The sequence below is a fragment of the Lagopus leucura genome, unplaced genomic scaffold (genome assembly GCF_019238085.1).
Source record: "Lagopus leucura isolate 7727_CA_CO unplaced genomic scaffold, USGS_WTPT01 Super-Scaffold_100014, whole genome shotgun sequence".
NCBI classification, from domain to species: Eukaryota; Metazoa; Chordata; class Aves; order Galliformes; family Phasianidae; genus Lagopus; species Lagopus leucura.
Window position 1 is genome coordinate 17,789,691 of NW_024962268.1, and position 26,369 is coordinate 17,816,059.

Sequence of the window (26,369 nt, forward strand, 5' to 3'; positions counted from 1 at the left end):
AGGAGGCTGAGCGAGACCTGAGGGCGGCCTGTCTCTGTCTAATGGGGAGCTACAGAAAAGAAAGTGAAAGGACAAGGAGAAATGGCTTCAAACTGAAAGAAGGGAGATTTATGTTGGATATAAGGAAGATTTTTACATTTAGGGTGATGAGGCACTGGCACAGATTGTCCCGAGAGAATGGTGGATGCCCCATCCCTGGAGCCACCCAAGGTCAGGATGGAGGGGCTCTGAGCACCTGATGGAGCTGTGGGCGTCCCTGTTCACTGCAGGGGAGTTGAGCCAGGTGACCTTTAAGCGTCCTATCCAACTGAAACAATTCTGTGATTCTGTATTGTTGTGAGAATTCTGTGGAACAGGAGAGAAATGAGTTCCTGTATCACAAGGCTGTGATCCAATATCATGAGTATTTCCCTTCATTATGTCATTATTGTTTCTCATCTTCAGGGCAGCAGATAGCATCATCTAGCAGAGAAAGTCTCTGACAGTATTGACTAGCAAAAGAAGCCTTTAATCACCAGATAACTTTCTGTTTTGACGATTGTAGAGGCTTTAAATGTCTTTTGGGTTGATATGTTAGTTGCCAGCTGCTTGATTTAGTGTTTCCTTCTTTATGTCAGCATTCTGATCATTTTCATGCTACGCTGTATGGAAATGACTTACTGAATCATTACTGGGTTTTGCAGTTGGAACTTGGAACAGACCTCAGGTTTCAGCCCTGCTCATTTCAACAGCCTGCAGGCCAACAGCACATTGAAGTGCTCTTATGAAGCAGAAGGATGTGGTGGCTGTGAGTCTGCAGGTGGGAAAGGTGCTGCTGGTGGAGTTCTTAGGATTTGAGAAAAGTCACAGGATTTGTCTAAGGAGGTAGAAGACAAAATGAGTGACCTGTAGGTGTTTCCCAGTGAGGCAGTGGTCTTGTTATTTTCTGAGAGCGGTTTGTGGTCTCAGAAATGACAGCTCAAGCAACTGTCATGCACCTTGCAATCCTGTTAAGTATGTTGTTGTAACAGGAAGTTCATGGTTTTACTATCTGCAAGTGGTAAAACACCCAATAGCAAGATTGCCTACTTTGAGCAAAGCTTTGGGTGTGGAGGTTGATGTCACTCTTGTTACACCGGAGTTTATCAGAACAGTGTAGCGATACACCACGTTCTACTATTCCTTGTGCTTGTGTTGCTTCTGCATTGCAGTTGCCCACTTCTAGCAAGGCATGAACCCATGTACTTTTCTCTAGGATACACACATTGCCTTCCTGCCCTTTCTGTTCTCTTTTTGTTCGCTTCAGCTTATTCTGGGAGATCTGGATGACTTACTTCAGAGGTTATAACTGATGTTGAACACAGCACCTGCCCCCTGGGTGACAAAAGTTCGTTGCAATCAAGTTTTCTTGAGCTGCAGATTCCACTGGCTGAGATTCGCTAGCATTAGTCACAGCATCAGTATGCTGTGGAACAGCACATGGGTCTCCTGGAGATGACTTTGCTTTTCTTCACAGCCTGGGGCAGTTACATACCCACAGCTGGAGAGTGAGCTTGCAGGACTTGGCAGAGCTGTTGCCCTTTTTTAAGAACATAAGGGGGAGCTTGACCTGGGGGAGTGCTGAATGACAGTGCTTCTGTGGAGGAAGGAAGTCTCCAAGAACTGTGTCCAGTTCTGTAGCCCCTAACATGAGGGATGTGGAGTTGTTGGAGCAGATCCAGAGGAGGACCACAAAGATGATCAGAGGGCTGGGGCACTTCCACTATGGGACAGGCTGAGAGAGCCGGGGTAGAAGAGAAGGCTCCAGGGGGACCTCATAGCAGCCTTCCAGTACCTGAAAGGGCTCTACGAGAAAGCCGGGGAGGGACTTCTGCTAAGGGATCTAGCAACAGGATAAGGGGAAATGGCTTTAATCTGGAGGAGGGTGGATTTAGATTAGATGTTAGGAAGAAATTCTTTACTGTGAATGTGATGAGACATTGGAACAGGTTGTGCAGAGGTTGTGGGTGTCTCTTCCATGGAGGTATTCAAATCCAGGCTGGATGGGGCTGTGGGCAACCTGGTCCAGAGGGAAGTGTCCCTGCCTATTGTAGGAGTTTGGAACTAGGTGATCTTAAAGGTACCTTCCAACCCAAACTATTCTATGACAATCAGAGATCATCTTATCTGTGTGGCAGGAGTGCTGGATAGCATATGGTCTTGTTTTGGTTTCCCATATTCAGGTGATGATGGCTCAATACATGCTTGGGATCAGGTATTCATCTTAGAGCTTGAGGTATTTAGCAGCCCGTGCCAGGTGCAAGCACGGAGTTACTGGAAGTTGTGAAGCAGCAAAGCCACACCTGATGCTCAAAGGTCAGGTGTGTAAACAGAGACCAGCCCTCACATATACCTGCATCGTTTCCTGCATTTTTATTTTACTCTGCAGATGCTGAAGTTGCGTGCCAGTGTGATGCTGTTGGTCGGTGAGGCAGTGTGTCCTTGACTGGACATTCCCTCTCCCGTAGGTCGGGAAACTGTGCTTTCTACTATTTGACTATTTGCTACTTATTTGACTTGGAGGTGGAGTGCTGAGTCTGTGCGATGCCAAAATGACGTGCAGCATTGCTGCTGTAGGTGTGACGGCAGCTCTGCAGCTATAGGCCAGCATTATCAACCAGCTGAAGCATATAAAGAGCCTGAGATTTGAGATTGCAGCAGTATCACAAGATCAATTGCTCACTTCTGGATGTGAGATGGGGCAAATAGTCCATAGAAGCAGGAATCTGTTGACCCCAGCATATATGAGGCAGTTGGTGAATCAGAACACTTCTGAGGGGGATTGTTAGGTATTAACAGACCATTAAGAAGCAGATCAAGTGAACTCTTCTATGTGTCCCATCCAGTAATGACAGCATGAAGTATTTCTGTACTTCCTGGTAAAGGGGGAAAAACTCCGGGCAGAAACCAGTACACTGTGGAACCCACTGTTACAGCTGAAAAAGGTGTAAAACTGCTGGATTGCATGCTCAAGCAATAGGACATTAAGACATGAGGGTCAGAGCAATTGTACTTTATGGCAACTGGAATTTCCTCACTTCTTTGCAGCGGAGAGAGCGGTGCAGGGAAAACAGAGAGTACAAAGCTACTGTTGCAGCACATAATGAACCTGTGCAAAGGCAACTCGCAGCTGGAGCAGCAGATCCTTCAGGTAGGTGCTGGGGGGGTCTTGTTGTAGATGCAGAAGTAGCACTGCTGTGAGGCAGCTAGCACCAAGCTCAGAGAACCTCCTGGTGAATCATCACCACTGAGCTGAGGAGCGAAACATTAAGACAGATTTTAGGAAAATAGGGGGAAGGATGATGAAACAGCTGACCACAAGTTAGAAGGGTTGGCAGGATTGCTGGGAATGTGATGTTTTGGTTCCCAAATGGAACAGAACTATTGTGATTGTTTAGCATGATGTCTGCAACAAGAAAGTAGGGGTTTATTTTCTGAATCATTTCCTGTTTGAGATGGAACAATATTTTTATTAGAGAAATAAAATATTGATTTAATGAAAGCCGGAGATGGAGAATCTGCACAGCCTTCAGTAACCTTTCATTGGCTAGTTATACTTACAGTCAGACACATACTTGCTAACTCAGTGACTTAATCTTTACTGTTTTCATAACTTTTGCTAGCTGATTTTGAAACATGGCTGTTTGGTCTTGACTTGCTCCCAGAGGAGTTTTATTTTGAGCAAATCATATCCTACACTTCCAGTTGATGGATTAAGTGGAATGAGTTCTTGGACTGCTCCATTTTAAAGTCTGTTTCAGACATCTGTGGTGGAATCAGACCCAAGCTGGTCTGATTGTTCTTTCAGTTTCTTCATAATTCACTGTTCTGATCCTTATGCTGTCTACAGATACCATTAGGTATTTTATCGTGCTTACATTTAAAAAAAAAAAAAATTTAAAAAAGTGTAAAAAGAAAAAGTAAAAAAAAATGTAAAAAAAAAAAATGAGTGTTGTGTGTATTGGCTTATTGTTGGTTAGCAGACAAATAATCTAGTGGTGCCATACCAGATTCCTGGGAAAGTCTGTTATACCAACATTACCTTAACAAATGAGTTGATAGTCCATCCCTTTTTGTGATTATTTACAGTAATTTCTGCTTAGTCTTTGTCACGTTTGCCTCTTGCAGACTTTTTTTTCCCAGAATATGATAAAATATACATTTTTGAGTGTTCATGGAGTGTTTCCTGTTCCATCAGAATGTTAAGCAGAAAATGCTAAAGCTAACCCTTTCCAAACAAGTTGGATTGGATCGCTTAGTTTGAAGAATGCATTTTCTGTCTGTATACATCTTGTAGGTAAACCCATTGCTTGAAGCTTTTGGCAATGCCCAGACTGTGATGAATGACAACAGCAGCCGCTTTGGAAAATACATACAGCTGCGTTTCCAGAACAATACAGGTAAAGTCAAGGGCAGTTGAGGGAGTGGACTGAGTAGCTGAAAATTAAGGAGGGTAAGATTTTGTTATTTGATTCTTTGTGGAAAGGGTGTGCATGTAAAGAGAATTCTGTAGCAGCCACAGGTTTGAGATGAGACCTGGGTTTGAATGATGGGGGAGTAAGGGAAGAATACTGGGGCGATGATGCGGGGGAGATATCAGCAATGGTCAGTGGTGTCTGATGACTCTGTTGTGATTAAAGGAGGTGAGTAGATATCTTTGAGAACATGGGAAGCATGGAGGAGCCCATTTCCAGCGTGTTGGGCAGCCCAGAGAAGTTGTATGCAAGACTTGTTTCAGGGAACTCCGTGCTTCTCTCAGTAGTGCAGAGATGTGGGCAGCTCAGTCAACTTCATGTCTCCTTGTGCAAAATACAGCCTGTTACCTCCTTGTGTGCAGTGCGAGGTGCCAAGCTGAGTGAGTATCTGCTGGAGAAGTCACGAGTGGTGCAACAAGATACTGGCGAGAGGAATTTTCATATCTTCTACTACATGTTTGCTGGACTGTCTTCAGAGCAAAAGGAGATGTATGGATTATTGGATCCTTCACTCTATAGGTACTTCAAAGTCAGATCTTGGTTTAGTCTTCGTGATGGGGAGTGGAAGGGAAAGTAGTGGAATGGAGCCTACAGTTCTGCCATTGGGGATGGAGCCTGGTACAGGTAAATAAAATAAAGGAAGCTGAAGTGGGATCTGAATGGGTGTTTATAAAGAGATCTTACAAGTCATCATGAAAGCTGATAGATCTGGATCTCTTCTGTGTTGCATTACCTTAGAAAAGATTTTTATTTCTTTCAGATCTCAGCCGCCACTGATCTGCTTTATTTGGAGTAGAACTGAATTGCTGCACTGATTTTGTTATGATTTTGTATACTTTCTCAGGTACATAAGCAAATGGTTTGGTACGGAGGATGTATCTCAGCACTGGAAGCAGAAATACCAGGAGGTGTGCAATGCCCTTGACATGGTGGGCTTCCAAGAGCAGGTCAGTTCTGGGATTGCTTTGTTTATACCTGAATTTTCCATCTTGCTTCCAAAACACTTGAATTTGTTACACTTTGTGTACAGCTAGAGCTTTTCCCACAGGCTGCCCATGCCTTTCCTTCACCTTTTCTCCTTCTGGGGTCTCCACGTTTTGTATTTTACATACTAATAGATTTTCAGTCACCCCTCATGTGTGTTTTAGGAACAAGTGGATATGCAGGCAATCCTGGCTGGTGTGTTGTCACTGGGCAATGTGACCTTCGAGCCTCAGGAGAGCAATGGGTCTCTAAAAGTGAGTGAAAGCTCACAGGGGTGGCTGAAGGCTGCAGCGGTGAGTCACAGTTTTGCAGTGTGTCCCTCTGATTGCCTTGTGTTCACTGCCATTGGTACCCAAAGAAACACTTCCCAGGTTCTCTTTCTCGTCTAGGACTAGTGTTTTGCATCTGGAGATACTACACATGCCTTGTTGACTTCACACAATGCAAACGTTTTAAAATCCGATTCCATGTTTCACTAAGTGTGGGACCTTGGAGAAATTTGGATATGTGGTATCTGAACACTGGCTTCGTGTATCTATGTAAATCCTGTCCAAGGATGACACCTTAACTGCAGTCACTTTTGTTGATAATCTTGAGTTACATTTTCTACTATTTTTACATGAAATTATCAGATTAAAAAGCAGATATTCCCTAGGCCTATCTGATCTTTAGTATATGAGATGGATGCATTATAGTGCTTTACTAACAGCACAGTACAGAAAAAATATTTTTGCTTTCTCCATGTCTTTTTATTTTGATCTGTTAGAAATTCCAGCACGCTTGGTTTTGTGTTTCATCTCTTCATCTGTGTTCCTCCTACAGCATACCTGAATTAACCACATGCATCTGTTCAGCAGCCAACTTCTTTTTGTCTTTGTTTTTAAAATCTGCTTCTTGGTTTTTGCCTACAGAAGGGGGAATTCCTGTTAAAGTAATTACTGGAGAGTTCAACTGCATCTGAGTTCCCTTTGTTCCCTTTGTTTTCTTGTGGGTTCACATGGCTGATCTCTGTGCACAGTCACCTTGGTGTGGTGCTATTCCATAAGTCATTCAGCCTGGACTGATGTGGCACGCAAATAAGGTGACAGGTGGCACCACTGGGAGAAGCAAATGGAAAGTATTCAGAAAATGATCTTACACCCTGGATAAGATAATGTGCATCTCAGAGCATGTATCTGACTCTGGTTCTGCAAGATGCATCCCCTTACACTGGGTCGGTAATGATATAGATACAATCCTCACATATAGAATGAGGATTCGTTATTGCCTCCTGATCTGTTTTCCCTTTCCCAGGGTCAGTTTGGAGTGCAGGAGGATGAATTGTTGAAATGCCTCGTTTGCACAATGTCAGTGACCCGGGGAGAGCAGATACAGCGTTTTCACACCCAGCAGCAGGCAGAAGGTAAGAAACATAATGAATCACAGATGTGCTGGCTTGAACGAATGACCCAGAGTTGTTTGATGGGTGTCCCTGCACATGTGCAACTCCTTAGGAACAAGAATGTCTGTCTGTGCCACTTCCTTCTTCTGCTTGCACAGAGGCAAGCTTATCTGCTTGGTCTCTTACTAACAGCTGGGATCATGAATGCTGGCCTCTCTTTGTTTGACCCCAAAGAGACTGCAGAGATTAAGTGGGAGACCAAGGAATTATCGTTACTTTCTCCCTCAAATCTAGACTAGAAGATAAATGTAGGTGTTTGTACAAAAGAGGGAAAGGCTACTGCTGCACAGTTTTGGCAGTGTGCAGAGCTTTAGAAGGTTGCTGGAGAGAGAGAGAATCGGTAAGACAGCACAATATCAGAGAAGTCAAATGAAAGGGAAGTGTGGTAAGTGTAAGGTGTTATTTTCCTTTCAGTAAAAAAAACTAACAAGAAAATAATTTTCACAACAAGATTCAGTTGAAATACAAGATGTTTTTTTAAAAACAAACACTAAATGCCAATACTTCAGATTATTGCTTAAAACAAGTTGAAAAGGCAAAACTGGAAACAGAATTATTTAGTTCTGCTTCTCAAATATCTTCTCTTGCTTATATCTAGACAATAGCATAACCATCTCTCATCAGTAGGTACGTGTTGAGTTGGTCAGCAAATTTTTCATCAATAGCATCCTCCTCTTGCACACACTATTTTCGGTGTTAGCTATTGGATTAAAAAGAAGTTCAATTGTTTGCTGCAGAACCATTTGATTTTCTAAGAACAAGATGGAGCTTCTGGGTCATTTAGCAGGACTGTACTAATTTAACTGCCAGAGAAGAAAGCAAGTCTGGATATTCTAAAAAGTGGAGGGACTTTTTGGGAAATTAGGTTTTGTTTCTGTTTTGGATAGCCTCAAAAATACCCTAGTATGCCATATTTGGTCTTGTAGAAAGATAATGAAAACTTTTGAATGGAAGAGCTCTGTATGAGCTCTTGACCAATTGACAGCAGCAGCTTGCAGGGGGCAGGGATGATCAGACACACCTAATCTTGATGTTTAAGGTAGTTTTTAGAACTCAAGACCTTGTAGAAGGGAATATATTGAGACAACTTTGGTGCTGTGGTCTCTACCTTCCTCGGAGCCCTTCAGTGCATCGCTTGTTCTCTCCATGCAGATGCTCGGGACTCCATTGCCAAGGTGGCATATGGCCGAGTATTTGGCTGGATTGTTTGCAAGATCAATGAGCTGCTGGCTGAGAATGTGGATCCTGAAGTAGAGCTGAGGGAGATAGGTGAGTTCTGCCTGCGTTGCTCCTTCATCTGATCTCAAGTGCCATGACAAAGGAATGCACAATTTCATGGAGTTGCATAAGGGACACGACCATGCTGGAGAGACTAGTGAGCGGCATTAAATCTGTACGGCACCAGAAAGTGCTGGCAATTAGCTGATCTGAAACAAATGTGAGGCTGAAGTTCTAGGACGTGCTGACTCTGCAGAGGAGCTGGAGATTGGAGTGGATTGATCTGAATTGATCTTCCAAGAGAAGTTATGGGAGAGGTGTCACTAGCTACTTGGCCGGGGGCTCACGTGCCATAACAGGAGCGTGATGGGATATTCAGCTGTGTGGTGAGATCTGCAGGCTCTTGTGCTCATTTTCATTCTTTCAGGTATCTTGGATATTTTTGGGTTTGAAAACTTTGCAGTGAATCGTTTTGAACAGCTCTGCATAAATTTGGCCAATGAGCAGCTTCAGCACTTCTTCAACCATGTAAGTCTGTTGTGGATTATCTCACCTTGTGTGGCAGGGAAAATAGAGCACTGAGCTACCTAGAACATAAAGAACTCGTTGGAAAGCAAATCGGTTGACTGGAAGGACAGAAGTGGTAATGGGCAAAGCAGGGTAAAAAGTGACAGTGACCTTTACTGCCATTGCAAAAGAACCATCAGTGGAAGTATAAGGGTTAAGCAATGACCTGAGTTGGCAATGTAGGGACACATACTCTGAGAAGTGTTCCTGCTCTATGCAGCAGCAGCTGCTCACAGGCTATAGGAGAGCATGCAGAACAGCAGTTTCATTTTTAGTGATGCTGTAAGAGAGTCATGCCTGTGCCCTCAACTCAGGGTCAGAGAGATTTTCAAAGTTATCTGAGTTTGCTGGGGGCTTAAACCTCTGTTTTCTCTGTCTCAGCACATTTTCCAGATGGAGCAGGATGCCTATAGGGCAGAAGAGCTGCCCTGGGAAACCATCACCTTCAGCAACAATGAACCTGTTCTGGTGAGTGAGAGTTGAGAGAAGAGAGTTGCCCCGCTCAGCCAAGGGAGCAGTGTTGCTCTTTCCATCACTGGGAAGAGATGCATTGGGAAAATGCTGCTTAAAGGGTGGTACAAATGAGAGTGGGTACCCTGCTCAGCTTTGGATACATGTAATGTTTCTCCTTTCCCTACAGAATCTGCTCCTGGCCAAGCCACTTGGGCTGCTGTCTCTTCTGGATGAACAGAGTGCATTCCCTCAGGTGTGGGACAGGGAGAATGATGTGGGGGAAGTAGCAATGAATCTGTATACTGCAGAGAAAATTGTTATGTTGATGTGTGACTATAAAGAGCAGGATGAACAAAGGAGTCCTCATGTGGCTGATGAGGCAGGACAGACAAATCACAGACGGACCGTCGATATTGGGATCTCTGTGGAGTGTCAGAGGATGCAGCATGAAGCTGTTCCACAGCCAAGGCTGCTTCCAATACTATACTTTCCTTCCATGTGCTCTGATCATGTCTCTGTTGCAGCCCTGTAATTTGATTATAAAATCTGCTTTCTTGCAGGCAACTGATAAGACTTTTGTGGATAAACTAAACAGCAGTTTTAAAGGGAATGTGTACTTCCAGCCAGGCCGAGGACGTGTTTTGGGCTTCAGCATCATTCACTATGCTGGGAAGGTATGTACTGTTTGCTAAAAGAATGTTGTTGTAATGTTTGTAGGAGAGGGAAGATGTGTTGCTTGACGAATAAGGCTTTGAAGTTAAAGCATCTGTTTTTTTGACAGTTATATAACAAAAATATTGTGTTCCCTGGGAGCTGTCTCCTAGGACTTCCTGGGAGCTCATTGGAAGGTATAGAAAAAGGACCTCTGAAGAATGTGGGACTTCCTCTGGGAAGCATGTGGTATTAGAGGAATCTGTCACACTGATCAGCGGCCTTTTGGTGCACTGATCTTAAAATAGTCCTTTTTAAAATAAAAGTCCTATATCACAGCCCCAGAAGAGAGTCTGTTGGCTTTGTCTTTACCTATTGAGATCCAGAGTACTGCAGTTACAATTTTATTGTAAACACTGTGCATTTACAGAATTCACCTTCCAAGACACTACATTCAGATTTACAGTTTTTCCTGTCAGGCTGTGGAGATGGCTTTCACCTCAAGCTTGTGAGCACTTTGTGATTCTCTGCCTTTTCTCCTAGGTACAATACACTGCTGGTGGCTTTCTAGAGAAGAACAGAGACACGTTGCCAGCCAATGTCCGTGGGCTCTTCATCAACAGCATCACCCCCTTGCTCAGCCTGCTGTTCACTGGCAAGTCCCTCTGTTATGTTGGGGCATCCCACGTGAACTGGGGCCCTCCCCAGCAAAAGCTAAGGGTGGGGATAAGGCATGAGTACTGCAAACACTTTTCCAACTTGACAGCCTCTAGGAAGGCTGCAGCCTGTGGGGTGCGATGTACAGTGCTGTGAACTGTTCTGTTCCCCATGGTACATGTGCATGGTAGCAAGAATATCCGTCAGAGCTGTTCCTCCTGTGGAATTGGGAAAACACTGCATGTGCATAGTTCTGACCACAAGCCTAACCATTCTTACACACACTAATTACAGAGATCCAGGTCTTGTTTGTTTGCTATATTTTGCTTTAAAGTGTTGTCTGAATGCCCCTAGAACTCTGGCAGCCTCTTCCATGCCCACCGTCAGCCCTGTCGCTGTCACACAGAGCAGAGCTCAGCGCTGCCCTCCACTCCTTGAGGAGCTGCAGCCACCATCAGGCTCCCCTCAGCTCCTCCACTCTGTGCCCAGCACATGCAGGGCCCTCAGCCATCCCTCACACACCTTGCCTTCCAGACCCTGTCCACCTTTGCAGCTCTCCTCTAGGCTCTCTCTGTTTTATATCCTTGTTAAGTCCAAGCCATATTCTGGGATTTACAAGTAACTGATGAATTCCATATCTATTCTACACTGTGTTTTGCAGTTCTGCTCGTGTTTCTTAGAATCAGTGAATTACTTAAGTTGGAAGGGACCTTAAAGCCCACACAGTTCCACCTTCTGCCATGGTCTGGTTGCTCCCACCAGCTCAGGCTGCCAGGGCCCCATTCCAACCCACTGAGCACCTCCAGAGATGGGGCACCACAGCTCTCTGGACAGCAGTGCCAGCACCTCACTGCCCTCTGAGTGAAGATTCTCTCCTTAAGTCTAACTTAAATCTCCTCTCTTTTAGTTTAAAACCATTGCCCCTTTGCCCTATCAGTGGTAGACCATGTAAAAAATCACCTCCTCTTTATTATTGGTGTAGGGAACCTGCTTTGGCAGGGAGGTTGGACTCAATGACCTCTGGAGGTCCATTCCGACCCCCACAATTCTGTGATTCTGTGGTTAGCTCCCTTCAAGTACAGGAGTGTTGCAGTGAGGTACCCTGGAGCCTTCTCTTCTCCAGGCTGAACACTCCCAGCTCCACCAGCCTTAGAATAATAGAATCACAAGGTTGGAAACGACCTATAAGATCATCTAGTCCAACCGTCTCCCCATCACCATTGCCACCACAAGCACTAAACCACGTCACGCAGCACGTTGTCCAGATGCCTCTTGAGCACTGCCAGGGACGGCGACTCCACCACCTCCCTGGGCAGCCATTGCAGTGCCTGACCACTCTCTGAGAGAAAAAGTTCTTCTTTATGTCCAACCTAAACCTCCTCTGATACAACTTGTGGCCATTCCCCCGTGTCCTGCTTGTTGCCTGGGAGAAGAGGCCAGATCCCTCTTCACCACAGCCTCCCTTCAGGAAGTTGTAGAGTGCAATGAGGTCTCCCCTGAGCCTCCTCTTCTCCAGACTGAACAATCCCAGCTCCCTCAGCCGCTCCTCGTCAGCCCTGTGCTCCAGACCCCTCACCAGTTTTGTTTCCAGTTTCTCTGGACGCGCTCCAGGACCTCAACATCTTTCCTGCAGTGAGGAGCCCAAAACTGAACACAATACTCAAAGTGCGGCCTCACCAGAGCTGAGTACAGGGGGATGATCACCTCCCTGCTCCTGCTGGCCACACCATTTCTAATGCAGGCCAGGATGCCGTTGGCCCTCTTGTCCTTTCTGCATAGGAGAGGTGCTCAGTGCCTGTGAGCATCTTAGTGGCCCTCCTCTGCACTACTCCAACAGCTCCACATTTTCCACTTGTTGGAGATGACTACCTTTCATGAGTATGTTTCTCCGTTGCCACCCCCACACTGTTACTGGAGATACACAGCCTCGTCTCTGCTCTTTCTGAAAGCTGGTAAACATCAGAGAGAATCTGCTCAGTGCATTCCTGCTCTGCGGTTGTGTAGTTCCCACCGACGGGCCCTAGGTGGCACTGCGGAACAGAGCGGTTGGACAAGTTGACCTGCTGCGGTCCTTCCCGATTTCAGTCATTCTGTGATTGACATGACACCATGGCATCGAAAGCATGCCACACCGTCATTCGATCCTTCCGAAAATTCAGCCTCCCTGAATTTTTCATCTTATCACTGAATTAATTTTGAGTTACTTTGTTTTGTATAATCTCCCACATTGATTGTGCGTTGGTGAGCTTTCCACTTTCTACCTGTACTGTTTTCTACATTGTTAGGTGCCTACTCCGGATGATCTTTGTTTTGAAATTCACTTAATGTTGCTCAGTAACCCAGCTGTCTTGTCTTTTCCATGACAGAAAATAATGTTTCTTGGATTGCATGCTTAATATATTTGCATCTTCTTCCCTCACTCTTTAGCTCGTTCCTTATATTTCCAAATGCTGAAACCTAAAGTAATGTCTGTGATTTAGTATGTGTGGGGAAATTTGTGCTTGAAGTAAGCTTTGAATGTTTTGGTATGGTTGACTGTGGGCAAAGCTAGATACAAAATTAACTCCTGTCTCTATTCTTCCAGCCACTATCTCCAGAACGGGGACGCTGATGCCTCATATGAAAACCAAGGTATCGTGCTTGAGGCCCATGTGGCAGTTGATAAATTATGACATAGATGCCTGATTTTTACTATTTGAAAAAATGGTTAAAAACAAGAGCAGGCAGCAATTGGCTGATAATAGGAGCAGACGGCAATCTGATTGTTTTGTACACTGTCTTCTGCTTGCCTCTACTGCAGTGTTTCTTTTACCTTCCCACCCCTGAAATCTACTCTCTCTTCGTCTGCAATCAATATAGCAATCAGTGACTCCTTCCGGAGATGATCATTTTGTTTGGGTTTGGTTTCAGATTGTACCAGGAGCAGACAAGTTCAACAGCACACGAAAGCAGTCTGCTGGAGCTCAGTTCCGGGTAAAGTATTGATGCCCTGCACTGCCCTTTGAGGTATATGCTGCATTATTTATTTGAGAGCTTGCCAGTCACTGGCTAAAGTATCCAGCTTGTAGAAGGGCTTTATTTTTGGGTGCCAGGCGCAGCCTGTAATGGTGGTCTGGCTGTTGCTGAAGCCTGAACTGTTGCTGTTTCAGGAGTCTGAGTTAGTGGCATGGGAAGGAAGGCAGCTTTTAGCTGCAGGGTATTGCACTCGGAAGTCTGGCAGTGCTTTGGTATGCTGGGCTTCTGATCTTTCTCTGCTCTAACCAGCATTCCCTGATGGTGCTCATGGAGAGGATGTATTCTGCCAACCCACATTTCGTGCGCTGTATAAAGCCCAACAGCCAGAAGCAGCCAGGTGTTGTGGACAGCCAGATGTTGCTGCAGCAGGTAAAGAAAAGCAGTTTTCTTTGCAGGTACTTCTGCCAGGTCTCAGTAGGAAGTGAATCTAAGGCAGGGAAGGAATGGATTTAAGGTTCAGAGCCTTCTGAAAAGTAGTGGAGCTCATTGGAAGTTTGCTGGTCTGATTCTTCCCTTGTAGGATTAAGCGTGGGCACACCTTCTATGCATGTAGAGGTTCTGAGCATTTAAGGTTTTATTCTGACACAGATTGCTATGTCCAGGTTTTACAGTCTTAGTTCTCCCCCATTCATATTAATTTCATATTCATGAATGTAATGAGAGCTGCTTATCAGGTACTAGCATCCGTCTTCTCATCTCTGATGTGGGGACTGGTATGGACAGTACCTCTCAGGGCAGCTGTGAACAGAAGCCAAGAAGCTTTGAGAGGAGCTGATGTGTGCTGATACAGGTGTCTCTGGGTATTGTGTCAGGTCTGATATCCAGGCCCTTAAAGAATACTGAAAATAGTTAGAAGAGTTCAGAACACTTTGTGGCCTGTATCATATATAAACATATAAGAAAAGATAGGATAAAGAGGGAAGTGGATCTGTGTGCATCAGAGTACAGCTTTGTACAGGTTTGGAAGTGGAAGGCTGTCCTACGAAGGACAAGTAAGTAGTGCCCACGTGTGAAGTAGTGCCCATGGCTGGCAGGTGAAGTTATTTGGATGTTGTGGTTTCCAGCTTTCAACTAGAGGTGGTTAATCATCAGAGTTTCAGGATGTGGTGAATTCAGACTTTAATCAAGGAAATACTTTCAGAATTTTTTTTTTCTTTTTTTAACCTAGAGAGGTTTGGGCAGGAGAGGGACAAACTCATGTCCTGATGACTGTTCTGGCCTTTGTATGTTTGTTTCTCTAATCCTGTCTTTGTGGTGCTGCTCCAGCTCCGATACAATGGACTGCTGGAGACTATCCGGATCCGAAGAGATGGTTTCTCTTGGAGACCATCGTTTGAGGAATTTGCTGAAAGGTATCTTAAAGCCTCTGAATGTTCCTATTAGATACTGTTAGGGAAACAACGCTGGTAAACTGAAACAGGCGGGGAGTAAAACTACTTCTCTAAAGTTTGCATACCTGAGACGATGAGGTTGTTTGCTGTGGGAACCCTAGTGGGAAAGACTGATTTGTTATTGTTTGCTGTGGGCTTGACATGGGTCAGCTCAGTACATCAAGGATGTGGCTCTTACCTAGCTGAATTCATTTGTTTTTCACAGATATGGAATTCTTCTAGTTAAACCAGATGTTTCCTTGACAAAAGGAAGGTAAGAGCTCTTCCTTTGTTATGTGTTATCCAGTTTGCTCTACAGAGACTCTGGTTCTCAGGAAAGAATAGCAAACTGACTAGAGGCAACAAAATGGGGATGCATTTTTGTGGTGACAGGGAACACAAATTCCTAGACAAAAACAATTAGTGTTTAAAAGTTTGGTATGATGAATGAAATATTTCTTCAATTACTCTGCAGCAATTCAATTCAGTGTTAAAGTGGTGAAGAAGGAGGACTGGCTAACGGGCTTAAAGTCTGGAGTTACAGTATTGGCCAGGGGTGTCCCTTGAACTCAGTATGATAAGACTCAGCACAGTTGCCAGTTGCCTTTCTAGATTTTTTTTCTGATTGTCTCACAGGGGGAAGAAAATAAAGGCAATGCTGACTAAGCAGCCAGCACTTGGTTATCACCAAGCTAAAAACATTACATTTGGCCCAAGAATGTTTATATGTGTATTGGCACAATATACTCACAGCACTTCAGAAATCTGTCCCTTCCAAATGTAAATGTCCCTCAGGTGCACAGTCTTATCCTATTAGGTTTTCAATTCCTGCAGGTAGGGCAGCACTTCACATCTCCTGTCCTTCACTGTCCTGCTCCCTTCTTCCTGCCACAGTTAATTGTGATAATGACAATGAAGCACTTAAGACAGCCAACTGATTTTTTTGTTTGTTTTTTTGGTCTCTTAAGGAAAGGATTTGAATGTTGTTCTGGGAAAGTTCTTTCTTGGCAGCAGCCTCTCCAGTCCTCACACAGATGCCTTGAAGTTATTGATGATACTAAATTGCTAAGAACTGCAAACCCAAGTGAGAATCAGAAGGAATCTCATGAACAAGATGGAGATGAGGTAGAAAGGCAGGCAGCACGATGTGTTTTCAGATACAAAAATCATAGGATGCAATTATGAAAAAATTACCTTGAATGCAGTTCCTTGTTATCTTGAATGTAGCTCAGCAGAAGTTGGCTGAAATCACAGGATAGCTATTTCTGTTTTGCTGTGCAGGACACTTGCAAAAAGTGTCACTGCGGTTTCACAGCCTAGGTTTGCAGGCAGAGGAAGGAGACTGCTTGACAGAGCTGGAGTATTGCGTGGAATCTTTCTGCATGGCCCAGGTTTTATCACAAAAGCTTGCAAAGTGAAACTGGAATTAAAAAATAGACTTTCTCTAAGAAGTCTTGCCTTGCTGAGCCTGTAACTTCTGTACTTTGAAATTACATGGAAATGAAATGAGGAAGAATAGTTCTGAGAATAAGACAGGTTCTGCAGAATTGCCTCTGAGAAAGCAGAACAAAGTCTATTTCTGAGCCCTGCTTTGATGTTCCCGAATGGAACCTTCTCCTAGCTATACCCCAAGGAGCTCCACAGATCGAGAGGCAGTTGGTGTGATCAAGTGGCAGGGAACAGAGAATGCTGCGCAGAAACACAGAGGCACTTTCCTCCCCTTTGATATGCCTAAAAACACAGCCACCTAGCGTTCACTATGTGCAGAAAATGGTTTTTTTTCAGTTTCTTTCTCTCTTTCAGCTGCTTGGAGATACTGCAAAGTACAGACCTGACAGGCTGGATATGCGGGTAGGTGTGAATCATTCTTGCTGGCAGTGCAGTCCTGAACTGCAGAGACATTATACCTATAAACTGTTACCTGGTTGCCTTCAGGGAGAACTTTATGGCTGTGGGCTGTCCAAAGGATGATTGAATACAAGCTTAAACAAACAGAGTATTTCTGTACTTTTCTCTCTTTCCAACCTCATAGAAAGTCACGACTTTTCTTTAAATACTGGCACCAGGATCAGCTGGCAAAATATGTGGAGCAACTGGAAAGAGCAGCAGTTGTTATACAGAAAGGTGAGCACTGAAGCAGGACAGTCCTCTCAACTGTGGTCTCATATTAGAGCAAAGAAAAATTTTTGTCCAGTCAGTGATTCAGTCTGACTGCCACATGCTGTTCTCTGTTCTTGTCTCTCAGGAAGACAGGTGAGTAGTGTCCACAGCAGAATGAGAAGGGTGCTTCTTTCAACTGGTGTCCTTTAGTACCTGGTAAAGTAGGCAATATAATGTGATGTCTCTAACTTTTCTGGTGAATCTCATGAACTGGCACCAAGGAAATCCTGTCTCCTGAATAGAAGAGCTTTGCTTTTATTGAGCAGTGCTTGAAGGGTACCAAGTAAATAGATGGCTAAAAGTGGCTCTTCTGTGTGACTGTTTTTTGGCATCTTGCACTTTGGCACTAGAGATGAGAGCTTAGATTTGTAACTTGTTGGTTGTTTTTTTTTGTTTGGTTGTTTTTTTTAAGTCTGCGATCTGACTGCTTGAAAGGTTAGAGGACAATTCTCACACAGCTTGGAGTATTTACAGCAGAGGGGCTACACTGCTCTTTGTTTCTGTGCTTCAAGTACTGGGTGAAGGAATATTTCCAAGTGTGTTTCCACCAGGGAGTGGCAGAAACATGATTATCGCTGTTTCTTTTCCTAACCGCCACTCTTCCTTGAACAGTTTTCAGGAGATTCCGATGCAGGAGAACCTATCTGAATCTGGTGGCTGAGCTGAGAGCTCAGGCACAGCGCCAACAGGAGGAGGCAGAAAGAGAAAGATGTCAACAACTGGCAATGGAAGCAGAGGCCCAGAGTGAGTCTCCTTCCCCTCCCACTGCCACCTGCGTGGCCACCTTGTAAGCTTGTTGTAAGCTCCAGGTGATGATGCCCTGTCTTTGGCTCTTGTGGGGCTGGTGCAGTGGGCAGAAAGGTGCTGACGTTTCTGCCTCTTGAAAATGAGACTTTCTGGGGAGCTGAATTTGCATGGTAAAGGTCATTTGCCTAGCTATGTTGGGAGGAAAGCCAGACTGTGCCCTTGCGCTCCATACAGAAGAACTTTGATCATGGCTGTATGCCTGGATGTAGGCTTCCTAATGGCATGCAGAGTGGGAGCTGACGGTGATTATGAGGCTCTTTGCCTCTTTTTGCCCCTTCCCAGACTCCTTGGCTAAGGAGAGATGGGAAAGGATTGAGCTTCACAAACTTGTGTTCTTGATTCTCTCTCTTCCTAACATTTGTTGTCTATGCTGAAAAGACAAAGTCTTTCCTCTCCTACAAGGGTGACAGCATACCTGGGGGGATTGATCTCACAGGTCTTGGATTGCAGCTTTCATCTACTTCTTCCCTATTTACAGAACGAATCTCCCTCCCAGTCCCTGTGCCACGGAAGAGACGCCCGCTGCCTTGTCCCCGTCCTCAGACTGCACCTGATATGCTGTCGCAGCCACCTGTGCCACGGCCACGCAGCAAGCTAACAGAGGTATTGGCTCTGCTTGGGGGTCTCTTATCCAGGTGTGCTGGTTCCCTGCTGCTTCCAACTTCTGCACACACCTGTTCTACTGAAGAATGTTGTCTTGCTAGTTATCGGAAGTTAAAGTCCCTTTCTAATGTCATTAATTAAAAAGCATGGTGAGGGCAAGAATAAAGATATGAGTCAGGTGGTTGGCACCAGGATCTTTTCAATGGTACCCAGTGACAAAGCAAAGAGTAATAGGTACAAAGTGGAGCACAGAAAGTTCCATACAGACGTGAGAAAAATCCTCTTTACTGTGAGGGTGACAAAGCACTGAAACAGGCTGCCCAGAGAGGTTGTGGAGTTCCCTTCTCTGAAGAAATTCAGTACCTGTATGGACACTTTTCTGTGCAATGTACTCTAGGGAACCTTCTTTAGCCGGGGGATGGAATAGATGATCTCCAGAGGTCCCTTCCAAACCCTACCTGATTATCTGACTCTGTGACCTGCGAGGAACTGAGAGCAGTGTCTGGTAATTTGTGACTGATCTTTTCTTAAGCCACTGAAGAATGGGATCTACCACAGTAATTGCTTCAGAGCGTCCCTGCCTCTGATCTTGCTTTCATTGCTGCCTTCCCCTTCTCCTCGTTTTCAGTTCACTCCTTTTGATAACTTCCTGCACCTTTCGGGGCCTTGCCCTGTTATGGGGACAGAGGAACAGACAGGAGAAGAGGCAAAAATGAAACAACTCAAGAGAGGAGCAACTCTCCGCTGGTTCAGAGAGACACAAGCCCAGAAAGTCGTGCAGGATGATGGGGCTTTTCCAAGCTGGCTGCATGGGATGATCAGCCGAAGGTGAGTATTCTGCACACTCTGGTCACAGCTTGGGCTGTGGCAGGCAGGTAGAAGCTGCTTTTTCCTTAGGAAGGATGCGTAGGTTGGATTGCCCTGGATTTGCTTCCTTAAGGAATGGGAAATTCCTTAAGGAATTTCACTTTTATACTGTGAACTTCAGACCATCAAAAGTAAGTGTGAAGTTCCTTATGAAAGGATGCAACTGGTGAAACTTTACATGGCTCTAAGGAAGGACTGTAGGAACCCATAGGAAATTAACTGTGAGTTCCTAAACACTGATCAAGTGCAGGAAACGGAGTCTGGGAAAGTTCTTGAGGAAATACACGTTTGGCATGTTCTAGACTATTTGCATAGACATGATATTGAATGAAGGTGGACTTTTGGTCTAACTCATTATGACCTCATGCCTCTCGGTTTAGGTGAAATTGCAGAAGAATACAGAATTTAGTATTCGTTATTTTTAAAAGTGTTAAGAGGGATTTTAGTGAATACCTGGTGGCAAGAGGCACCAGAGCCCCTAGGTGTGGAAAGAAAAGGCATTTTGTTGATATTTTTTGTCATCTAAGGAAAGTGCAGTGTAGGTGAAATTTCACACACCTTTAGGCTGAGAGACAATTCCATGTCCTCCTACCTTCTTGGAGAAGAGATGACTGCAAATTCTCACTTTTTTTTTGAGAAAACCCTTATTTAAATGCCTGAAATTCTGCTACTGAGAACTCACATTTTACTATCTTGGCCAAGCCAAGCATTATTGCTTTCCAGGCATTGTGACAGTCAGAGAAGTGCTAATTACAGTAGTGATGAGATAGGAGCAAGGCTGTGGAGCTAGACGGGATAGATGTCAGAGTTTCTAGCTAGTTTTCTGTGGGTGCAAATTCATCCGGGTTCTTACCAACTGCAAGTGTCCCTTATTTAGGGAAACTTCAGTGGTGGTTCTGGTGCCAAATGTGCCTGTCATTTGGGCACTTTTGTCATCTTTTTTCTGTTTGTAACTTTTTTATCTTACAACCAAAGGAGTCTTGCAGCTTTATTAGATCACAAGTTGCTGTATTTTGCTGGCCTGTCAGTGTGAACATTATTCAGAAACATCGCATAGCATGTTAGCTGAGTAAAGGACACTGGCAGTAGCTGACATCTCTTCAGTATCTGCCTTTTTTTCAATGGATAATTAACAAGGCCCTCGCCTGTGTAACTGCTTTTGTCTACAGAGTCAAGAATGCGTGGAAACAATTAGCGCATGGGGGACTAAATTGTCAGAGTTCAACTATAGGCGAGAGACAAGTACTTCACAGTGGAAGACACAGCAGGTTCTTTGCCTGCAAATCCTTCCCAAAAACACCGAGGTTTTAAATTCTTACTAACTGATGCTTCGTGCTGCTGGATTTAAGTCTCTGTGCAGTAGTATAACATGTAACAGAGCAATCAGAGCAGTCTCAAATTGCATTGGTGATTTACAGTCACCTTTAACCTAGAGCACAAAGTAGTGCTTTGTCCTTTGGGCAGAGAGGGAGAAGACTTCTTTCCAGCAGGAAGTAGAGAGCCAGTGCTATAATCTCACTTGGTATTTTTCCAAGGCAGGAGTTTACCTTATGCTAGGCGCCACTAACCCATGACTTCTTCCATCAACCCTCAAACCTCCGAATTGCCCACGTGCCTAACCTCCTCATCTCAGCAATGCTTTGTTATGTGCTCTGTGCTAGGAAGTTGTTGCTATTGCACTCAGCAGGCTGCTGGAGCAGGTTTGGAGCAGCACTGCTTGGAAGGGCTTTGTATGAGAATGCTCCATCTTCTGAGCGTGCTACGGTATCCCTGAACCAGCAAGCCAGAGTTTGGAAACCTCTAGCTGGGAACTCTCTGGCAGATGCTGGCTGCCCTGTGGATGAGGAACACTACAATGGTAGCAAATTAGATAGACTGGGAATTTCTGCACAGAGGCAGCTGCGCACTTTCTGCTCAAAAATTCTTTCCTGCTTTCAGGGAAGCTGAAAACTTGCTGATTGACAAGCCTTTGGGTTGCTTCCTTGTTCGGATCAGCCAGAGCCGACCAGGTTACACCCTGACCTACAGGTAATAAACCTTGCGGAGAAGGAATATAAAGGTCCTAAACTGAGCTGTTCACGGATAGAGGAACAGCTCCATAGCATTCTATGGAGAAGAATCTGCTTAGCATGATGCTCAGTATCTCCTGTTGTGGGTGCCTCAGTCTGGAGTAGCAGACAGGAGGCTTGCAGTTTGTCTTTTGCCAGAAACTGTGGGTGCACTGTTGCTGCTCCAGAGCATGCAGGGTGCAGGTCTTACTTTGGGTGAGAGGGAAAACCAGTTAGAAGAAACAGTGACTGAAGCACAGGAGATGAGAGGAGGGCCACAGAGAAGCAGTCAGAATATGCTGCAAGGTCATGATGGTAATACAGCCTCAGGCAACGGGTGGTGTGGAGTTCTAATGTGGGCAGTGAGCCTGGGAAGCAGTACAGTCTGCTGGGTTTGGATCCTGCTGCCTGGTTTCTCCAGCCCATCACTGACTTTGGGGAAATCGCTGCTCTTCCAGCAAATGATAGCACAGTGTGTGACAATCCTGCATAGAGTGTCTCCTGCATCTTTGCAGTATTTGTTACTGTAGCTTCTGATCACACTTAGGCTCTAAAGACAAGTGTAGAAAGTGATGACTGAGCCTTGGAGAGAGATTGTGGCCCCCTGCCCCCTGCCATGACTATTTCTGCCTGTCTGTCTTCCCAGAGGTGAAGGCCGCTGCAGGCACTACATGATAGAGATGCAGCCCAATGCACGCTATGTGATCCTGGGGGAAGACCGGGCCCATGCCTCACTCACTGAACTGGTGCGGTATCACCAGACTGTGGGCATCCAGCCCTTCATGGAGATTCTGACTGTTCCCTGTGGGCAGGTGAGTGGTGAGGATCTCCAGCAGGGAAAGGGGCATGGACCGTGCACTAAGCTAAGAAAGTCCCTGCTGCACTGTCTCTGCTCTGAGATCCTGCTGGAGGTATCCAATTTTAGCCAACCAGCTTGGCCTCTTCCGCATACACCAGCAAACATAAGCAGCTGGGTGCTGAGGAGTGAGGGCATCAGAAGCAGTGCCTGTGGATGGATGATGCCCCCTGCCTCAAGCTGATCACAGCTGTTCACTGATGAGTTTTCATCAGAGCTGTGCTGCTGGGGCTGTGTGTAACATCTGCAAGCCACAGCCGAATCCATTCTTCTTTCCCTCAGAAAAGCAGTGAGAGTCTGGATTATGAAGCCCTGGAGTGCCTCACACTGACACACTCCACAAGCACAGAGGAGAGCCTTCCCAAGGAGCAGCCCTGTCCTCCAGGACCTCCCACTGGCAAGTCAACTCTGCAGGCAGAAGCAGATACGATTCTCAGACCACTATGGTTCAGGAGGACCAAAAATTGCCAAGAGCAACAGAGCCTGGACAAAGGCAGAAAAAAGCAAAAGTCAACCAAGGAGGGAGACAACCAGCGGGCTTTTCCTCGCCTTCATTCTTCCATACACACAGCAATGCAAGAAATCCAGAAAGTGAGCAAGGGTGTCATAGCTCCAGCACATACAGCTACTGTGGGATGTGTGAAGCTGACCTGAGCAGGAAAGAGGAGGGTTCCACAAATAGTGCTCCTGGGTCACAGGTGTTATTCAGTGGTCTTGAGATAAAGACTGTGTTCACTGAAATTGCTAGGCTGAGGGAGAGCCTGGCTCATTGACATGCCTAAAGAGTTGACCACAGCACGAGGGGCTAAGATGCAGCTAGCAACCCACTTCATGTTCCCCTAACACCATCTCTTCTTCTTTCTGCAGTCCTCTTCTGCTTCCTTGAATGGCTCCTGTACAGAGCTGCAGTAAAGCCCTCCACGTTGAGGATGTACAGCCCATGGGACAAGGTAAGACGAGACTACACACAGAAGGACAGACAGCACCTGCAGCTTCCCCAGAAAATGGAGAGCTACAGGGCTCTTTCCTGTCCTACAGAATCCACAGAGCATCTCGTGGCCAGCAACCATTTAAAAGCAGAACAAGAAAAACGGCAACTGCTAGCATTTGTTCCAGAGCTGCAGAGACCAATGGCAGAGGGAGATCAGGAAAAATGGGAACAATCCAAATTAGTTTGGGCTCCCAGTACCTGTGGTACATGGTGTGCTTTCAGTACAATAACAAAGCTGCTGGAGGGAGCCCACAGTGCGATAGAAGCTGCAGTCAAAAGGCTTGTGGCTGGATGGGGTACTATCAGAAAGCATATCTGCACACTGCAGTACTCAGCTACAATGGCTTAATGTTGTAGAGAGAGGCATGTATCAGAAGCAGATGCTGCATGGAGAGCCCAGGGGGTATCAGAGGCAGTGAACCAAAAGGAAGGCTGAAAACATAAAAAAAGACTTTAAGCAAAGGTTTTAAAGGAGGTCTCCACAGCTGTAGACACAGCTGGTTCCTGAAACTCTGATAAACTGGGCAAGTTAAAGGAGTATGTGAAAGAGGTCCAGGAAGGTCCTTCTGACAGCTGGTTATGTGTTAATTGTTTTGGAGCATGGAATGGATGCTGAGCTCTCTCTTGCTGCCAGTGGGCTCTGCTCCTGCCCTATTTATTTGCTGAAGTCCGGAGGAAGCAGCCTTTGTGCTATTATACACTTCTGGAGAAACAGAGATTTGTAACAGATCAGTGTGAAAGAGGTCAAACAAGTGTGCTGTTGGCTACTGACTCATTGTGGGACTCAGCCCTGCACAGGTTTGCCAGAGCTTCCTGTGTGGTTCAGCTCACAGAAATTCATGAGCTGCTCACAGCAAAGGTTTTTAGCTGGGATCGATCTAGTCTTTCTCTTGGTGCCTGAGAAAGGCCTATCCCCGAAATATTTGACTCAATTGCTTCATTCTTTTATATGAGTATTAATGTCCCCAGAACGGTCTGAGATGAGGTGGAAACAGGAAACTATGCAGATGCATAGATGATTGCAAGCATGTTGGATTGGGATGTCCCTGTGTCCTGCACTGAGTTGTGTTTCCCGACTTTTTGCAGGTCAGAGTGGCTCAGCCACATCCTCTTCCAGTGTTGCTGAGCCTTGCACAGCTGGGTGATTATATGCAGACATACAGCAACCTTTTTTACTGCACGTTTTTTGCTGCACTCTGCTGGGACTTTGCCTTTGGACAGGACTCCTGCAGAAGTGAATGTTCTTCAACACTTGGATGGTCTCAGCGGCTGAGACTGCAGTACATGGACCATCCAGGCAAAGGGGATAAGATGGGAACAGTCACACTCTGCACAGATTCACAGTGCCTCACGGCCTGTGCGTCATTACTTTAACATGCCGGGAGACCCCCTCACCTGTTAACAGTCACAAACTGGATATTGCAATAATGTGTTCACTCACAGCTACCTCTACTGATTTCCTATCTGTTTCTGTTCAGGTTTTTTCTGTTTTCTATTTTCTTTTATGGTTCTATATATCTGCTGCCCTGGGTGCTAAGGGAAGCTGGGCTTGAGTGGTAAGGAATGAAAGTGCTGCATCCATTTTGTTGAATGCAGCAGTATTTGAACATGAACTGACACGAGACCAGATCTGTGTGCACATGGAATTTCCTGCCCAGTGTCATCCTGGCTTGCTGCCTCCCACCCCTCCACCAGAGCACAAGTGAGCTCTTCTTGTTCATCTGCAAGCATGGGAAGCATTGCGAGTTTGGGCTGCAGAATATGCTTCTTTACACTGAGGGGAAAGAGCTTGGGAAGTTGTAGCGCAGTGCTTCTTGTTATGTGTTTTCTATCTTTTTAAAAAAAGTCTCTTAATGTTCTTACCAAAAGCTCTGTGTTTTCTTTGTGCCTGTTACCTACAGTCAGTTTCACCATGAACTGCAAAGGAAGAACAGCCAACAGCTCCTGTGAATGGTAAATACAGGATCTTCTTAGCAGGAGAGTAATTGGCAGCAGGGCTTCACCTCTGAGTTGTTCAGAGTCAACCTGTCCATGCCTGCATAAGGACATGGATGGTAGCTGAGATACAGGGCTGTTTCTAAATGCTGGCATCAGGGAGTTTTCTTCTCATGTGCTAGTGGCAGGGTCCTAGCAAAGGCTCTGCATTGCCTCTTCTGGGACATAAAGGCAGGTGACAGACATAACATTGTCACTTGAGTCTATGCCAGGTGGCATACCTGCAACTCCTCAGGCAGACCTTTGCTTCAGATTGCCTGCCAGAGCCCTGGCATTTCCAGAGCAGGGCTGTCCTGCACTGATCTAGCCTACAGCAATGCAGATGCCAGCTCACCAGGGAATGGAGTTGTGCAGTTTGTTTTTTTGTTAGGAGAAGCAGTGTTAATAAGCAAGCTGCTTGCTACCCACAGTTGCTGGAGTGACCTAGGCAAAAGATATAGCCCATGGAGCTGCATTAGGGAAAGCTACCATGGATGTTTACTTTCTCCCTTGTGCCATGCACTGCTTAGGTCTGTGGTTTAAAGAAGAGACAGTAGGGTTAAGAGGCTTGACTGTGTTATCACTGCAGATTACTTCTGAACAAGCAAACTGGGAGAAGATAAAGGCTGGTTGACCAGTAATGCTGGTCCAAAACTGCCAACAGTAATCTCCCCCCATGTCACTTCACTTTTCTGTGTGTCCTTCAGGCAAGAGCACCCTGCAGATCCCTGTGCACAAGAGGATATTCAAAGTGCATAGCCTGGTGCAGCCTCGCTGGGTCAAGAGTCCTGCCTCATCCTTGCTACACAGGCTCAATCTGCAGCCACAGAAGCTTCTTCATGTTGCAGGGGTTCTAGTGGCTCTGCCTTTAACCGCAGGACTTTTTCTCTTCCCCGTGCTCTCAGCAGATATTAGCTCTATGGTGGTCACAAGGGAGCGCTGCTGGGAATGTGTTGGAAGCGGTGGTTCTTTCAGCCTGATGTCCTGGCTCTTCCCAGCGCTGCCTTGCAGCATTAACACACCCTTTCTCTTCCTCATGCTGGGTTTTGGCAGCTGCTTTGAGGTTGTTCAGGACAGAACCAGTCCAGGCAGTCCAAGGCTGCTGTTTGCAGATCTTCCTGACTAAGCCCAGGGGCGTTTTCTGGGCAGCCTTGGCCCCTACCAATGTTCTCCTTGGCTTTCTCCACCACTGGGCAACTTCAGTGCCTTCCTTC

The 26,369-nt window shown here is 45.6% G+C and overlaps 1 protein-coding gene across 1 annotated transcript; it reads left to right on the forward strand.

Moving 5' to 3' along the window:
- The first annotated feature begins 3,077 nt into the window (after window positions 1-3,077).
- On the forward strand, window positions 3,078-25,039 carry LOC122182355 (myosin-IIIa-like). The gene is made up of 27 exons (XM_042875534.1): window positions 3,078-3,169; window positions 4,316-4,418; window positions 4,856-5,012; window positions 5,338-5,440; window positions 5,642-5,770; window positions 6,771-6,879; window positions 8,071-8,187; window positions 8,564-8,664; window positions 9,085-9,171; window positions 9,344-9,409; window positions 9,717-9,830; window positions 10,351-10,462; window positions 13,049-13,095; window positions 13,375-13,437; window positions 13,729-13,848; window positions 14,746-14,831; window positions 15,076-15,123; window positions 16,653-16,700; window positions 16,882-16,973; window positions 17,622-17,753; window positions 18,295-18,419; window positions 19,048-19,247; window positions 21,225-21,314; window positions 21,981-22,146; window positions 22,473-22,781; window positions 23,058-23,140; window positions 24,268-25,039. The coding sequence occupies exons 1-26, from the start codon at window positions 3,122-3,124 to the stop codon at window positions 23,100-23,102; spliced, it is 2,817 nt and encodes a 938-aa protein (XP_042731468.1). The 5' UTR covers window positions 3,078-3,121; the 3' UTR covers window positions 23,103-23,140; window positions 24,268-25,039.
- The last annotated feature ends 1,330 nt before the right edge of the window (window positions 25,040-26,369 follow it).

Excerpts from the sequence above, each read along its gene's own strand:
- LOC122182355 (XM_042875534.1), top strand. The coding sequence starts at position 3,122 with ATGAACCTGTGCAAAGGCAACTCGCAGCTGGAGCAGCAGATCCTTCAG. Across the intron at positions 5,771-6,770 it reads GGTGGCTGAAGGCTGCAGCG|GGTCAGTTTGGAGTGCAGGA; the intron begins GTGAGTCACAGT and ends TCCCTTTCCCAG. Across the intron at positions 14,832-15,075 it reads TTTGAGGAATTTGCTGAAAG|ATATGGAATTCTTCTAGTTA; the intron begins GTATCTTAAAGC and ends TGTTTTTCACAG.